General features: G+C 53.2%; 1 protein-coding gene across 1 annotated transcript; it reads left to right on the top strand.

The window, feature by feature from the left end:
- Nucleotides 1-254: 254 nt before the first annotated feature.
- Sun5 (Sad1 and UNC84 domain containing 5) lies at nt 255-15235 on the top strand. Its single transcript, XM_005320605.4, has 13 exons — nt 255-328; nt 1998-2056; nt 2242-2316; nt 3090-3156; nt 3606-3667; nt 4708-4757; nt 5974-6008; nt 6595-6703; nt 11423-11501; nt 12388-12503; nt 13752-13919; nt 14364-14450; nt 14951-15235. The coding sequence occupies exons 1-13, from the start codon at nt 255-257 to the stop codon at nt 15080-15082; spliced, it is 1113 nt and encodes a 370-aa protein (XP_005320662.2). The 3' UTR covers nt 15083-15235.
- Nucleotides 15236-16676: the final 1441 nt, after the last annotated feature.

The raw sequence follows: 16676 nt of genomic DNA, 5'->3' as shown, positions 1-16676 counted from the left end.
TTGCTCCACCTTAAACATGGAAAATTGTCACAATGGCTTCTTCTGAGGGGAGGTTCTAGGGCCAAGCTGGAGACTGGGTTCCTCCCTGCCCACTGCTCTGTGAGGTCACAGAGCCAACAATTCTCCCTGACCCTGGCAAATTTGCCACATGGCACCTTCCAGAGGACACTCTGAGGTGGTGGCAGCAGCTAGTTCCTCCTCATTGACTCCCAGAGATCCCCACCATCATCCATTAGCCCTACAGAAGGGAATCGATGCCACGGTCAAGGAACACTGGGGACCCAGGTTCCCTATGCGAAGACGTGATCCCCAATGTTAGGCCCAGGAGGTGAGGACAACAGCCCCTCCCTTGGCTCAGCCTTTAACAACCGACAAAAGGCAGCCCCTCCACCCCCGCTGGGAGGGGAGCTGTGCTTTACAGTTGACGAGAGGTTGACAGCGGCTTTCCCAAAGTCTCTTGGCGAGGAGGTGGCCATCTTTCAGGATGTGTTTATTGAGCATCTACTCTTTGCCAGGCACCATGCAGAGAACCGGGGCACCATGTTGTACCAGCCCCATGGGCTCCCTGCTCTCCTGGAGCTAGTCTGGGAGGGAGGCAGACACTGAACCAGGAAACACGTATCTCGGCCCTCTATCTGCCAGGAGGCCTCTAGCTGCAGGTGACAGGAATTCCAACATTCAAAATGGTACCCACTTCCGGGTCCCAGAACAGGGTGTGTATGTATCCCACCAGGGTTTACAAAAAAGCCATGGAGGTGAAGGAAGAAATCGTTAATGTTGCATGAGTATTTTTAGCTCATCCTCCTTGATATAATTAACACATAATAATTGTGTCTATGGGTGCAAAGTGATAAGTTGGTACATGCTATCCTCTATAATGATCAGATCAGGGTAATGAGCATTTCTTTGTATTGGGAAGTTTCAAACGCCTCTCTTCTAGTTATTTTAAGGTCTACCGCAAGTTGTGAAGCTAGTCACCCCCCTGTGCTGTATATTCCCTAGGAATGTTTAAATAAATCTGTACATTGAGGAAGGGTAAGTGTATGTTGGCATAATTGGGAATTATGTGAGCTTTCTAACACTATAATAAAATGCCTGAGATAATTAAGTTTTCAAGAGAAAAGGTATATTTCATGGTTTTGGAGGTTCTGGTCCATGATCAAGTGGCCCCTCTGTTTGGGGTGGCACTGCATCATGGTGAGAGTACATGGGGGAAGAAAATCACCCACCTAAGAAGCCAGGAAGGAAAGAAGGGAAGACTGGGGTCCCACGGTTCTCTCCAAGGACACGCCCCCAACAACCTAAGGACCTCTCATGAGGCCCCACCTCCTAAAGGTCCACATTGCCTTCCCATAGGGCCATTTGGGGACCCCAACCTTTAACACAGGAGCCTTTGGGGGACAATCAACATCCAAGCTGTAATAGGTATATTTGTGATTTCTCAAGAAATAAATGTAAACACAAAGGGGGGACAATGAGAAAATGTTGGGGGACCACTGCCTGAGGAAATGAAAGGCTTTTATCTCACCTACCAAGGGCTCCTGAGCTGTGGCTCCAGAGTCCCTGGATGCTGCAGTCCCATGCTGCCTCCGGAGACCAGGTTCCGGCTGTCACATGGCTCTTCCTTTAGTCATCTCTCGTGGTCACAGCATGGCCACCCTCGGTGGGGGGCAGGAACATGGCTGCTTAGGGGGAAGGAGAGCGGTCACTGCTCTCTGTGGGTCTCAACTCAGCGATGAGGAAACCTTTACCCAAATCAGGCTTCTGCCAGCAAGAGGAGTGGGTGGCTCGGGGTGATGGTCACCTACAATGGCCACCCAACCACAGTCCTTGCCTTAAAAGACACCTGGATTTGGGGTCAGCCAGACCCTGATCTGTCCCTGTTCCCAGCCTGGTGGCCTTGGCAAACTTATCTGTCACTCAGTTTCTCAATCTGGGATGCGGTGACATCACCGGCTTGTGTTGTAAACCGCGACTGTGAACCTTGTCGTCCCCAGGTGCAACCCGAGACCCCGGAACACCAGCAGGATGGTGATGGACCCCTCACCAAGCAGGAGTGAGCAGAGAGGGGAGCGGGAGGGGGCCGTTGAGGGGCTGAGGCTCAGAGATGTTTAGCAGGAAATCCAGGGTCACACAGCAAGAGGTGGAGGCAGAGGGGCAGGGATGCTCCTGAGTGCCCCCCAGGTCTCCACCAGCCCACATCTCAAAGGCAGTGACCTGACCGCCCATCGCTCCCTGCAGATGACAGCTTCCCGTTGCCCACCCGCATCAACGCCCCGGCCATCAGCCTGACTCAGTTCCTGCTGGGATATCTGTGTGCGTATGGTCTGCAGGGTCCCCTCGGCCACCCCCAGGGCCCGGGAGGGTCCGGCCTCGCGAAGCTGGGGAGGGGGAGGCCGTGAGGTTTACAGGGAGCCGCGGGTTGAGCCCCGCCGGGGTGATCCCAGCCAGGACCCCTCTGGTGGATGGAGTGGAGGTCGGCAGGACACTGGCAGGACACTGGCCGGTGAAGGGCTGCCCGCCAGCCCTCCTCTGCTGGGCCCCAGCCCGCCCGGCTCCCGCCGAGTCACCCCTCCAGCTGGCAGCCTCTCTCCTCTTCCAGTCCATCCACTCATTTCCCAAGTCCAGCGGCCATTCCCTCCTCCGTTCTCCCATCCGCCCGTGTGTCCCCCACCCTTTTGCACCCCTGTTTCTGCCGGCCCCACGCTGTGCTTCCCCGGAGGAACCCAGCAAGGCCCCTCCGGTCCCAGGCTCCCAGGTTCTGGACCTGGCATCAGCCCATCCCAGGCCTTAGGGCCACAGCCGCGCTCCCCTGCAGGGCCCAGCAGGTGCCAGCCTGGCACGTCCCATCGGCCTGTCCTGGGCCTGTCCTGGGCTTGACCAGCGAGTCCAGGGGCCTCCCAGGGCTGGGGCTGGGCTCAGCCGGGGCCTTGCCTCGCATGTGTGAGGCCCTGGGCTCGAGCCTCAGCACCACAGAAAAAATAAGTAAGAAGAAGGCCGCCCAGCTCCGAGGTGCCCCCACAGCCCCCGGACCCGCCGTAGGACAGGGATGAGGCACAGGACTCACGCTCCGTCCGTGTCCCCCGCAGCCTGGATCGCCTGCCTGGCCTACTTCCTGAGGACCCAGGCGCAGCAGGTCCTCTTCAACACCTGCCGGTGAGCGGCAGGGCGGCCAGGCGGGGCAGGCAGCCCGTCCTTGGCTTAGGCGTCCCCCTGGTAGCAGTGTAGACCAGGGACCCCAAGCTGGCCCCAGGGCCCCCAGGGCTCCTCAGCCTCCCTCCACAGCGGCTGCCCCTGGACCCCTGCCCCTTCTTTTCTAAGCTCCCCTCATTGTCACCCAGCTTGGGGACAGCAGGGCTGGGTCCTGGGCTTGACGCTCGGCCTCCTCCATTCATTTGAAGTCTGATGCCTGCCCTGGTCCCAGCTTCGGCCCACCCCTCGTGAGCTCCAGCCTGGAGACAAGGACAGACACAGCCAGCGCTCTGCGGGGACTGTGGGGGACCCTGGAGGTCCCAGCGGAGACCACGTTCATCAGGGAGGGGAGGGGGCAACCGCTGGTGGCCGGGGGAGGGGAGCCCCTTGACTCTGGCTCCCCTGGCCTCCAGGTGCAGGCTGCTGTTCCAGAAGCTCATGGAGAAGACGGGCGTGCTGGTCCTCTGCGTTTTCGGTGGGTCTGCACACCCCGGGCAGGTGGCGTCCCCGGGTCTGGCCCCCGCTGGGAGAGGAGAGCGGGGGTCGTCTAGCACTGCTCTGCAACACCTGGCCACACGTGTCCCCTGCACGCGACTCAGCATCCCCACCTAATGAGGGTTCAGTGAAATGATGTCCAAGAAAAATTTTTGAAAGCCAAGAAGAGCTCTGGAAACCACATTCATGCTTCTGAATATGGATCCGTGGTTGATCCAGAACCATTTATTGAAAAGACCATTTTAGTCTTACTGAAAGTCTGGACGCCCTTGTGAAAATCCATTGACCGCCATGTGAGGGCTTTATGTCTCGACTTCAGTGGGAAAGCTTCCATCCGGCGCCACTAGTAGGATGTTAGCTGTGGGTTTCTGATACACTGAGGAGGTTCTCTTCCGTTCCTAGTTTGTTAGGTGGTGTATCAAGCTGGGTGTGGTGGCCCACGCCTCGAATCCCTGCCTCTTGGGAGACAGAGTCAGGGAAATCACAAGTTCAAAACCAACCCCAGCAATTTAGCGAGGTCCTGTCTCAAAATTTTAAAAAATGTCAAAAGGACTGGGGATATGGCTCAGTGGTTAAGCACCCCTGCGTTTGATCCCTCACTTCAAAAAAAAAAAACAACAAAAGTATTTTGTCAATAATAACAAATAGGTTTTAAAGGCTTTTAAACAACTGCTGAAATGGTGAGGTTTCAGCCAGTTGGAGATCATGAAATGCAGAAGAAACCACCTGCCTTCTTCTCTGTACTAATCCTCCCCAGCAAGGCTGGGACAGGAGTGTGGGAGGAGACAGGTACCAGGTAGTTTATGTAACGTGATTTCATTTGCATGTGATTTCATTTGCACATGAAGTGGATTTTATGCTATTGCCATTTGGCAGAGGAGGAAACTGAGGCATAGAGGGATTAAGTCATTTCTCCCAAAGTTGTGCAATGCTAGCGAGTGGTAGGGCTGGGCTCTGACTCCAGGCTCTTACTTGACCTTCTATGTTAAGCAGCTGATTCTTGTTCTCATGGCCCCGCAGGATTCTGGATGTTTTCTATGCATTTACCATCAAAAATGGAAGTCTGGCAGGTGAGTGCGCCCCCGTCCAGCCCACAGCTGACTAGTCTCACCTCGGGCAGCTAATTGTCCCTCCGTAGCTCCTCTTGCTCTCACCAAATCTGGACTCTGTCAAGTTCCTGATTTATTCCAAACCAAATCTCTGCCTTGATCGTGCCACCCATCTAGGACCCTTCTCTCCTGCTACCTGTGACTTTCAAAGACCACATGCAATAGTCCCTCCACCAGGATGGCTCTCCTGCCACCCCCTAGATGACTCATCTCTCCTTTCTCAAGGCTCCCAGTAAAGCGAGGCAGTGGGAAGGGGAAGACCCTCTTTCTACTCAACAGTTGGTTCTTTTCTGCTTAAATGAGACAACGATACCCCTTTGCTTTGTGGTTTCTGGGGAGGAAAGAAGAGGGGAAAGGAGACTGGAGCTCCCTGTTCAAGGATGTCTCGCAACACCTGCAGGGACCGGGAACCCCAGAGGCCTATCTCTTCTCCTCTCCCTTGTGAACCCTTCACGTTCTTCAAGATTTCACAACATGTCGCTCCCTCCAGGCACAACCAGGCAGAGGTGGTCCCAGCCCCTTCCTTTCTCCCACAATGTCCTACACTCCTGACTGTCTCCCCAGCTCTACTATAGCAACTTGGAGGAAGGAGAGAGGGCGGATACCTCTGAGCAGTTCCAGCTCAGTGCAGGAAAAAGGGCTGCCACGCTCAATGCTGAATGACTGGATGGTCAGACGGGAGTCTGAATAGAGGGAGAACGGATAGGAAGGTGGATGGATGGATGGATGGATGGATGGATGGATGGATGGATGGACGGACGGACGGATGGATGGACGAACGTTGGATGTAATGGAGGTAGGGATGGGAAAAACAAAAGAGGAACATATAAAGGGAGAATGGGCAGTCGGGAGGGCAGGTGGGATAGATAGGTAAGTGGGGAGATGGATGGATGAGAGGAGGATATATGGGGTAGGGTGGGCGGATGGGAGGGGGATGGACAGGGAGCTTGGGGAGATGGAAGGGTTGATGGGTGAGGAAAGGTGATGGAGGAGAATGGATGGATAAAACTAAGAGTAAACTGGAGTTTCGAGTTTGGAGAGATGGTAGGTGGGTGAATGGATGGAAGCCTACATGGGAAGGTGGATGAGTGGATGGACTTGTGGTTTTGGAGAATGGATGGAGGGACTCTCTCAGGCCAACTGAAGGGGATTTCTGCTTTCTTCAACACTCCTCCAGGATGACAGCATAAATAGTCCGTTGCAGAGTTTGAGGTAAGAGGAATCTGCAGGTAAGTCCTATCATGTAAAAAATATATATATATACAGGTATAGGAAGACTCCGGGGTATATTGGCAGGATCATGAGCTCACAGACAAACCTGGACTTCAGTCCTAGCTCCCCTGAGTTTTACCTGTCTGGCCTGATGCCAAAGAAACTTCCTCTCGCTGAGCTTTTAACCAACGCCTCTTGTGTGAGATGAGGCAGAGTACTCCACCTTGCCCTGGGGACTTATGGGTATTAAAGAAACTCTGCACAGTTCCTGGTCCACAGTCAGTGATGAGTAAATGGTAATTAAGAGATTTCAATGAACAAGTCACCACCTGGTAGCAGCATTCTTAATTGCAAACAAAATTCTCAGAAATATTTAGAAAGAATGAACTGGTCTTAAGCATATTCCAAGAAGAAAGAAGAGAATGGATGGTGTTGAGAGATAATAACCTCTGGGTGAACCAGGAATGGGCCCAAGAGAGGAGAAGAAGATGAAGCTAGTTCTTTGAGATCTGACAAAGAGAGAACTTGAGGCCACAATAGCAGCATTACAGGACAGTCACTTCTTGCTTCACTCCTTCCTGTTAAGGATGTACCAGGAGAAGGTGCGACATCACACTGGGGAAATCCAGGACCTCCGAGGCAGCATGAACCAGCTCATTGCCAGACTCCAAGAGATGGAGGCCATGTCAGACGAGGTGAGATGCCACTCATTCTGCCCCCAGACACCTAACTTCTTTGATGTCCTCTTTCTTATATCCTGAGTTTTCTCCTTTCTTGGTTTTATCCCTCATTTTAATGGAGCACATCCCCAAGTAACTACTGAGAAAAGAACAAAAGAACTTAGAAACTTACATGTTTAAAAACACCTTTATATTCTACCCTTGCACTTGATTGGTAGTTTGGCTGGGTATAGAATTCCAGAAAGGAAATTTTCTCCTGAGAACTCTGAAGGAGGTCGACCACTGTATTCTCATTTGTATTGTTGCGGTTGGGAATTATTATGCCACTCTGATTACTGACCCTTTGGGTTTAATCCATTTGTTACTCCTGGGAGTTTATAGGGTATTCTTTTTGTGTCTAACATCCTTTTTTAAAAAATGTTTTAGTTGTAGATGAACTCAATACCTTTATTTTATTTTTAAGTGGTACTGAGGATCCAGTGCCTCCCATGTGCAAGACAAGTGCTTCGCCACTGAGCCACAATCCCAGCCCCTCATAGTCTATATATAACCAGCTTGGGGGTTTCCTATATTTTTAAAATCTATATATTGATATTTTTCAATAGTTTTAAAAAATGCGTAGCCTTTCTCTCTTAAAATATTAATCTTCCCCATCATCACTCCTCTCTTGAATTCTGATTACTATGCTAGACCTTTAAGAGTGTGTTTCATGTAATTCTTATGCTATCACCTGATTCACTTTTTTAAAAAAAAATCTTTTTTCTCCATGTTTTGATATTGTTTTTTTTTTAATTTCTTCAGGTTCACTAATAATTCTGTATTCTGCCTGAGAAATCTACTATTATTTCATATATTGCATTATTTAGTTATAGCATGCACATTTAACTCTTTTTCATATACTTTAACTCTTCAGTAAAATTCTCCATCATTTCATTTATGTTGTTCATCTTTTCCTTTATTTTATTTAACTCATCAGTCATGGTTATCTTTCAAATCTTTGTCTGCTGACTCCAACATCTGGATTATCTTTGGCCTCCTTCTGTTTTCTGTTTTTTCTCTTGGGTATCAGCCATACAATCTTGACTCTTAGTGTCTACTTTTGGGTATGAAAATTTTTATACATTTTTATATTTTTAGTGTTTTCTGGACATGGGATATAAAAGAACTCTATTGCTTCAAGTACTTTATGACTTCTACCCGTACAGTTCCCTTTTCTTTGGAAGGAGGATCGGATCCCTTCTTTCTAGACCCACACTGAGCTGGTTCAGACAGACCCAGATTGCAAATTTATGAGATTTATTCAGATATTTTCAGGTTAGCTCTTTGGAAAGCTGCCCAGGAAGTTTCAAATATTTGGCAAGTGTTTTCAAGGGGAAGACTGACCATGGATCTGAGGGCTCTCAATTCTCCTTTTTCCTTCTAGCCCTGAATCAGTATAAAATCTCTGGCCCCAGTGGCACCTCCTCTTCCAGGGGCATACTTGAATTCCCACCTTCTAATGGTGCCAGACTAGTTCAGCGCCTCATGGAGGGCAGCTAGGGTACTCTGGGCTGACTCCCCGCTCCTTCTAGGGCAGTGGGTCTCAGAGGAGGGCGCCCATGCCTGAAGCATTCCCTGGGGAAATGTCAGGCATTCCAATGAATGGGCCCCACCCAGACGGGCTGGAGCTGCAGTCAGGACGGGAATCAAGCCAGGGGACTCTGATGCCAACCCCAGAGAACCACGGTCCTACGGCTTTAGTCTCTCACTTGTTTCATTTTGTGCCCCCCCCCATTTTATTTCCTAAGCTTTAGATTCAGGAAGTTCTGCCCTCCAGAGCCTGGGAAGCAGCTCCTGGTCTCCTGTAGTCTCGAGTCCAGGGAACACTTTGTGGGGGAGGCTGGCCGAGGGTGCTTTTCCTCTGTCCTGATTTGATCCCCTTAGCCCCCCGGGGGGGGGGGGGGGGACGGGACTGTAACTTCACTGCTCCTCCTTCTCCAGGAGCAGTTCAGAGTCTGGCCCAAGCCCTGATCCTTAGTCCATGATCCGAAACATCAAAGGACCCCAGGGGTCAAAATAAAATTGTCAGCAGAACTGGGCCCGGTTCTCCCTTCTCTGGAATTTTAGTCCCTAGCCCACATTGGCCTTAAAATATGATTTATTCAACTCTCTGGCTTCTTCTAGTAGTTGCTGTGGTAGGCACTGGCCCTCCACGCGGGGCCAGGTCTTACCTTCCATCCAAAACTTCAAGAAAAACGCCCCTGGGCCGGACACCTGAGGAAGCTTTCAGTCCACACACTCACGTCCTTCCATCCTAAGAAACGTTCTTTAACCATGTGACCAAACTGGTGACCTCTTCCCTGGTCCTGTTTGCTCTATTCTTTTTTTTTTTTAATTGGGTTTGAACCCAGGGGTCCCCAACCACTGAGCCACACCCCCAGCCCTTTTTTATATTTCATTTGGAGGCAGGGTCTCACTGAGTTGCTCAGGGCCTTGCTGAGTTGCTGAGGCTGGGTTTGAACTCGCGATCCTCCTGCCTCAGCCTCCTGAGCGCTGAGATTACAGGTGTGCGCCACCGCGCCTGGCTCTATTCTCACTTTTAAGCTTTTGTTATTTGGATGTCAACTCCTGAACAAGTCCTCTACTGTCTTTTCTATTCTCGCCTCCTGGGCCTCTTTGTTCTACAGTTAACAAGATAGCTTCAGCCTTATCTACCAAAACATCTGGTGAGTTTTCACTCTACCACCATCTTTGCCTAGAAGCCAAATTTCTAAGAATTTACAGATGGGGGTTTTGTCGTGTGAGGTCAAGCAAAGCTGCCTGAAGCTTGACTGTACTCTTTGTTGTTTCAAAGTCCCAGGTTTCTGGCCAGGGCTATAGCTCAGTTGGTAGAGTGCTTGCAGCTTGAAGGGTCTGGAGAGTGGTGCTGGCCATGCACAAGGCCCTGGGTTCAATCCCCAGTACCCCCTCCCCCCCAAAATTCCAGGTTTCCAGGGCTCCTTCCTCTCCCCCAAGCCTCTCAGGAATCAGAGGAGAGAGTGTGTGTCACTCTTCCTCACTCAGGAATGAGGCCCTCTGCAGGGGTTTCCTCTCTGCATTGGGGAGGGAGGCAGGGATGGGCCATGTGGGGGGTCGTAGAAGACGGACCACTGACTCAGAGAGACAGTAAGCATGGTGGTTATGAGCACTGGCTCTCGAGTCAAGTACTTGGATTTGAATCCCATGTTTACCATCTATAAGTTGTGTGACTGCTCTCCTCCCTTAGCTTCTCTGCGCCTCAGTTTCCTCATCTACAAAATGGGTTGTATATGGATTAAACATGGTAATTCATGTAATCCTTAGAATAATGTCTGTCATAGGGTAAGTGTTCCTTAAATGCTTGTTTCCTTGGAACAAAGGTAGAAGCCCAAGGCATACACTAGTCAATACATAATCATTAAGCACCTACTGTATGCCTGGTCCCATTCTGGGGTTCAAGGATAGTGATAAACTAAATTCCATCCCTCCCTTTAAGGCAGTCCCAGGACCTGTGGACCCCTAACCAGACTTGGAGCCCAAAAAGGGCATGGCCAGCACCATCAGGGAAATTTCTTGGAGTTGGTGACCCAGTTTTGAGAAGAAATAAATGAGCATTTGCCCAGCAAACAAAGCAAGAGTTAGGGATACTTTATCTTTTGGAGCTGTGCAACCTAAGGCAGGCCATCAACCTGTCTGAGCATCAGTTTCCAAATCAACAAAACAGAATTGTAACCTCCACCCTATAACAGCCTGGCTCTTGTTTAGTCACTATGGCTGCATCCCAAGGCATCCCAAGAATTAGTGTAAAACAACCACTGTATCATGGTCAGAGAGTCTGCAGGTCAGGACAGGTCAAGGATGGTTGGTTTCTGTTCCACAACACCTGGGGCCTCAGCTGGGAAACCTCAACACAGGGGGCTTTGATGAAGGGTCTGGAGAGTGGTGCTGGCCATCAGCTAGGAACCAAGTTAGGCTGTTGACCAAAGCATCTCCTCATGTGGCCTGGGCTTCCTCACAATATGGAGGCAGCTTCCAAGAGTGGAGGTTTTAGAAAACCAGTCAGTGTTCTAGTGACTTTTAGGACTGAGCATCACTTCTGCCATAGTCACGAGCCCAGACTAATGGGGAGGGAGCTTATCTGCCTCTCAAGGGAAGAAGTCAGCATCACATGGAAAAAGAGTGTGGAATGGGAGACCTGGTTGCAGCCATGGTTGGAAAATAGAATGGGCCACATGTGAAAGTCCTTTTGCCTCTACGCTCTCACCTTTAAAATGGGAGGAAGACCTCCACACTTCCTAGGAGCGCTGCAGGAGGCTGAGGCCAGTCCCAGCACACACTGGGGCTTTCTAGACCTCTCTAATCCTCTCTGAGAGGGAGTCGCCATTACCACCCCATCTTACGGGTGGAAAATCAAGTCTCAGAGGCACAATATTGCCCAAGGCCCCACAGCACTCAGGTCCTGCTGATTCCAGAGCCCCTGCCCTTGCCCTCAGTGAGCCTCTTGGCCCCTTGTGACACAGTCATGGTGCACTCAGACACTCAAAGTGAACCTCGTGGGAGGGGGCAGGGCTCTGTGTCACTGGGTCGTCCTCAGAGTACAGGGACTGGGCAGTCCTGTGCTGGGCCATCGGAGGTGACCCAAGAGGGTTGCACCTGTCACCTGTGGAGGACACACCCCTGGGGCTTGTGATCTGTAAGGACACATCAAGGCACAGCCTGTGTTTTCTGCCTTCTCAGCAAAGAATGACCCAGAAAATAATGAAGATGATACAAGGCGATTACATTGAAAAGCCGGACTTTGCCCTTAAGTCTATAGGTAAGCGGCCTCCCCCGCCCGCTTCCACCCCCCTCAGCGTCTGCAGAAACCCTTCCATGCCTGGATTTTGATTCTGGTGTGATACACCCTCTGCTTGAGGACAGTCCTCCTCAGAGCTAACCTCTGTTCTCAGCTGGTTTTCTTGCTAGAATTTATTTTGTCTAATGGAGCCAGAAGCAGGGATGGGGCTAGGAATCCAGATGCTCCCCACTGCCTGACCCCTCCACTGCCCCTCCCTCCTGCCTCTCTCTCAGCCTGGGGCTGCCACACAGTGGTCAACAGGACAGAGAGATGGGGGTGGGGACACACTGACTAGAAATAAACCAATGTGGGCCACAGCGGTCAGGACTCAGGACTTCAGGGGCAATGAGGCAGTGACACTGGGTCCAGACCTGTGAGGAGGGAAAAGCCTTCCAGATGCCCCAGGGGAGGAGGTTAGCATGAGTGAGCTAGGGTCTCCTGGTGAGGGGACAGAGGCCAAAGAGGGGCCCGGGAGGGCACCCTAACATCAGTGAAACATGGGGGTCACAAGGCGTGTGCCCCGACCCCTGAGCGACCCTGGGTCCCATGCACCCTCTCAGAGCCAGAACTTCCCCTCTCTACTCTGTACAATGGGTGTAAAACCAGCCACAAAAGCACAACAGGGCTGCCAGACATAGTGCGCACGTCTCCCCCAGGCTGGTGGGGAAAGCCCTGGCTCATTACCGCTGCCAGTGGACCTGGGGTGGGCGCTCTTTGGCGGCCTTTATGGTTACTGTCAGACCCACTGCCCAGAAGAGAGCACTGAGGTCCAGAGAGGGCGCTGTGAGGCTCCCAGGGGCTCCAGCACCCGGCGAGTGCCCTCCCCAGGCAGAATCTGATCCTCAACGTCCGTCCGTCCGCACAGGGGCCAGCATAGACTTCGAGCACACCTCAGCCACCTACAACTACGAAAAGGCTCGCTCCTGCTGGAACTGGATCCGGCTGTGGAACTACGCGCAGCCCCCAGACGTGATTCTTGAGGCAGGCGACAAGGGGCGAGGGACGGGTTTGTCAGAGACAGGGCCCTGGGATAGAGGCTGGCAGCAGAGGCTGGGCGGTGGAAGGAAGGGCAGTGGGACCTGGGGCGGGGCTAGAGGTGGGCGGGGCTAGTGGTGGGCGGGATTAGGGTTGGGGCGGGATAGAGTTGGGGGGCGGGGTTAGGGGTGGGGGCGGGGGAGGCAGGCCCCAAGAACAGAGAACAGGGCCCCAGGGTCTGCTGTAGGAGCACGGCATGGGACTGCTTGCTATGGCACTGGAAAGTCCCCTACCCCGCCCTGAGAACCCTCAAGGCCACCAAGGCTCAAAGAGCCAGCTCGTCGCTGCAGGCCCACAGCTGGCTCTAGTGAAGGGCAGAGCCAGAGTCCACCCAGCTTCAGCCCCTGCGCCGCAGCCCCTGGATGAGGGCAGGGGCTTGCTGGCTCGCAGAGCAAGCACAGCTCCATTAGCAGCCCCCGGCTGAGCATCCCGTCCCGTGGCCAGCCTTGGGTGGTGCCAAGGCCACAGTGACTTTTCCATGGGTCCCTCCAGGAGCCCAGAGATGTCAGTGCTTGAGACCAGGCTGGGGCAATGGCCTTGCAGGGACAGCGGGCCTCCTGGAGGAGGTAGCCCCGGGTGAGCAGGGTTCCTTAGGCAGAATAGGTGTAAGGGCCCTCAGGGAGGAAGCAAGGTGGCAGGCCAGGGCCCCGAGGCTGGAGAGATCCTGCCCTCAGGCCTTCTGCCCTCTCCAGCTTAAGCCGCCGCTCCCTGCAGCTAGTTCCTGTGGCCCTCAGGGCTGTGGCTGTCCCTCAACTCACTTTCCCCATGCTCCTGACCCTCCTTGGTCCCAGCTCCTCAAGAGGCCTTCCCTGACTCCACAGTCCCTGTCCCATCCCGGTCTCAGCATCTACTGTTCCACTTCAGAGCTGGCCACACTGAAAAGCTGCTGATGAATGCCTTCCTGTGTGATTTCAGCTGAAATGCTCTCCCTCTCTGAGCCTGTTTCCTCTTCATAGGGTAGGAGATGGTAGTGGTTAAAAGCAAGTGGTCCAAAAAAAAAAAAAAAAAGCAAGTGGGTCCAGGGTCAAATTGCCCAGGCTGCACTCACAGCTCTGCATGGTTCTGGCCAGTCATTTCCCTGCTCTGCTGCCCGGTTTCCTCATCGGTCAAACAGGGATAGTAACTGTGCCTAGTTGTAGAGTGAGGAAGCCCCTGCCGCCCACTCAGCATAACCCCGTTACCTGCCTCTTCTAGCCCAACATGACACCTGGCAACTGCTGGGCCTTCTCAGGTGACCGTGGCCAGGTGACCATCCGGCTGGCCCAGAAGGTCTACCTGTTCAACATCACCCTGCAGCACATCCCCAAATCCATCTCGCTGTCCGGCAGCGTGGACACGGCCCCCAAGGACTTCGTCATCTACGTGAGCTGAAGGGACAGCCTGGCGAGGTGGGGGTGCCCCGGGCCTGCACATCTGGAGGCGCAGGGGGCTGGGGAGGCTCAGGGGGGCTGGGGGTCAGAGCTCGCCTCCGAGGGCAGACGTCCCAGCGCCTCGATTTCCACCGGGTTTTCAGAGCCACCAGAGCCTTCAGAGACCACTGTGCCCCCATTTTGTTGAGAAGGTCCAGAGAATTATCAGGAACTGCTCATCTAAATGGGGTCCAGAGAAGGGTCGGGAAACGCCCCAGGCCTTGGGGTCAGTGGCACGGGCAGCAGCTGGCCCTCGGCCTCTGCCTCCCAGGCCCTGGCTCTCTCCTGCTGTCACCTGTGCTGCCCTGGAAAGCTCCGGTCCGGGAGGGGCGCTGGCCCAGGCTGGAGGGGGAGGCCCCCCAAGGCCCCTGTCTGACAGCTCTGGGTTCTGCCCCAGGGCATGGAGAGCTCCCCCAGGGAGGAGGTGTTCCTGGGAGCCTTCCAGTTCCAGCCAGAAAACACCATCCAGATGTTCGACCTCCAGGTACCTGAGCAAAGCCCTGCAATGGGGATCGCCAGGGGCCACACATCATCCCCTTGCGTCCCCATGAGGTGCTCAGCCACTACTGACCCACTGGACAGCTGGGCAGCTGAGGCTCAGGGAGCGGCAGCAGGGCCCGGAGTGGGACGGGGAGGGGGGGACGGGGAGGGGGAGACCCACCCACAATCCTGGCTCCAATCCTGGGGCACAGCCAGTACCACTCCCATCCTTCAGAAGGGGAAACGGGCTTGCCCAATCCTACCGCAAACAAGCTGCCAGGGGCCCGCTGCTGGGGCATTTCCCAGCCACTCTAGGTTGGTTCTGCTGGTCTCAGCACCTTCTATCCTGGCCCCTAAGTACTGACTTGCTGTGTGGCCTTGGGATACACCATTTCCCTCTCTGAGTCTCAGTCTCTCACCTGAGATATGGGAGGCTCTCTTTCCACTCTGCCAGGGAGGCTGAGGGCCTGTGGTGAGCTGCCCATATCTGATTCTGTTTTCCAGAACCATCCACCTCGAGCTTTTGGTGCTGTCAAGGTGAAGATCTCAAGCAACTGGGGGAACCCTCGCTTCACCTGCCTGTACCGAGTGCGCGTGCATGGCTCTGTGACCCTGCCCAAAGAGACTCCTAACTAGGACTCCTGCCCTGAGAGAGAGTAAAGTTTATTCTGTAGCCCGCGCCCCAGTCTGCATGTCTTTGGGCCCTGAAGAGGGAGAGGGGCCCAGCACTTGAGGTCTGAGGCCATGGTGTGCAATTCCTGATCCGCGCTGGACGCCCGCACGTTACAACATCCCCGGCAGGACACAGAAGCCTCTGAGCAGCCAAGTGACTGGTGGAGGTCTCCGCCAGCAAGTGGTAGCACCTGGATCCAAACCCAGGCAGTCTGGTTCTCTCTCTCTGGTTTCAAATTGATCCCACCCCTGGTCTCCCCATCTCTGCAACAAAGACAGGATGACATCTGTTAAGTAAGGTGGCAGAGGAGAGTGTTTCAACATCCTCTGAACATTTTTCTGTGTGATATCAAAAGGACGTGCACCCTCTCTGGGCCTTAGTTCTTCGTTCCTCCTATTCCCCAGACCTCAGCCACTCATATTTGTCTGTAATCTTCGCCAGAGCTGAGGCCACCTGTTCTAGTGATGGTTTCCTCGAGAGCGTGAGCGCTAGACACGGTGTCACCGCCGTGAAATTCCCAGCACATAACATGATGCAGAGTAGGTGTTAGGTAAGTGATCACCGAGGGAACAACTGACCTCTGGCCCAGGCAGGCAACAGGAGGTCCAGTCCCAAGGAGGGAATAACACTTCCCTAAGCAGGGCCTGGGAGTGGAGCAAGCTAGCCAAAGCGGAACGGGATCAAGTAGTGGAGCTGGGAAGAGAGGGGATGGATTCCAGGCAGCAGGGGCCCAGCTGGGCGTTAAAGAGGCAGAGATATCAGAAAGACCCAGGGAGGGCACCCTGGACAGGCCCTGCCCTGCCGCAGAAGCCGGCCCTCTGGCCATCTGCCATGCCTCCACTCCCGCCCCTGGGGGCCCTCCTAGACCAGCTCTCCAAGTCTCCACGGTGCAAGGAGCTCAGGAGGTCACCTCACACCCCTGCCCCCTCCCGCAGCCAGTGGACCTGGAAGCCACACATGTCCAGCCTGGCATCATGTTTGATAGTGGTTACGTGAACCATTCTTGTTATGAAAAAGCCAAATCATACTGAGATTCGATAAAAAAAGAAAAACAACTGTAGACACCCACTTCCTCCCCCAAATCCCTCCCAGCTTCCCTTGGCCAGCTGTTCTGTGTTTTAACTTTGTTTAGAATATCTTTTGTTCAACAGATTTTTTTTTCTTTGTAAAACATGATCCAGTCAATCAGGAAAGACATCAAGTTCAAGTTCATAAAAAAATACCTCTGTTTTCTTCTACTAATTTTATTACACACAAACACACACACACACACACACAAGCACACATTTGTTCTTTCATGCATAAATCTACAAGGTACACGTGCATTGAAGCTCCTCAGTGCATCTGGAATATATCTTAGTGTATGGTGTGAGGTAGGGATTGATGAATTTTTGCTTGATTACTAAGTCACCACTATACCCCACCGCTTGGGGACAGTGTGAGGTCGCCTCCAGTTTCCCTACTTGGCTGAGTCCCGTTTCATCCTGTGTCAACACCATCCTTTTTCACACATTCTGGCCTGGGACGCTCTCTAGCAAGCACCCCATTTCCAACACT

Source organism: Ictidomys tridecemlineatus, chromosome 5 (assembly GCF_052094955.1).
Source record: "Ictidomys tridecemlineatus isolate mIctTri1 chromosome 5, mIctTri1.hap1, whole genome shotgun sequence".
NCBI lineage: Eukaryota > Metazoa > Chordata > Mammalia > Rodentia > Sciuridae > Ictidomys > Ictidomys tridecemlineatus.
The sequence above is the reverse complement of the archived record's forward strand: the minus strand, read 5'-3'. Positions and strand labels throughout refer to the sequence as shown.

Coding starts and splice junctions, on each gene's coding strand:
- Sun5 (XM_005320605.4), top strand. CDS start 255: ATGCCACGGTCAAGGAACACTGGGGACCCAGGTTCCCTATGCGAAGAC. Junction 3,157..3,605: donor GTCCTCTTCAACACCTGCCG/GTGAGCGGCAGG, acceptor CCTGGCCTCCAG/GTGCAGGCTGCTGTTCCAGA. Junction 14,451..14,950: donor TCCAGATGTTCGACCTCCAG/GTACCTGAGCAA, acceptor TCTGTTTTCCAG/AACCATCCACCTCGAGCTTT.